Below are 315 nucleotides of genomic sequence, written 5' to 3' on the forward strand. Positions count from 1 at the left end.
CGCCCCCATACGGGGTACCCCGATATCTCACATCACACGTCTCCCATCTCTCTCAGGGCGGGACAGATCTGGAGAAGCATCGGGATCTCCTGGCATCTGAGAACGCCGGTCTGCGCCAGGAACTGCAGCTGCTGCGGCACCACCGAGACAATGCGAATAATCAGGTAAGACCGATCCCACATCTCTGACCCGATCCCAGATCTCCGACCTGAACCAAAATCTCCCGACCCGATCCCAAATCTCCGACCCGATCCCAAAACTCCCGACACGATCCCAGATCTCCCGACACGATCCCAGATCTCCGACCCGATCCCA

The 315-nt window shown here is 58.7% G+C and overlaps 1 protein-coding gene across 1 annotated transcript in view; it reads left to right on the top strand.

Moving 5' to 3' along the window:
- The window catches only part of LOC108804083 (kinesin-like protein KIFC3), a gene marked incomplete at its 5' end in the record, with an annotated part of 6,155 nt that overhangs the window by 840 nt on the left and 5,000 nt on the right, over positions 1–315 (top strand). The window contains 1 exon segment of the mRNA XM_018575846.1: positions 57–164. Coding sequence (XP_018431348.1) covers positions 57–164 — 108 coding nt within the window.

This window comes from Nanorana parkeri, unplaced genomic scaffold, assembly GCF_000935625.1.
Source record: "Nanorana parkeri isolate BGI_ZX_2015 unplaced genomic scaffold, ASM93562v1 scaffold5080, whole genome shotgun sequence".
NCBI classification, from domain to species: domain Eukaryota; kingdom Metazoa; phylum Chordata; class Amphibia; order Anura; family Dicroglossidae; genus Nanorana; species Nanorana parkeri.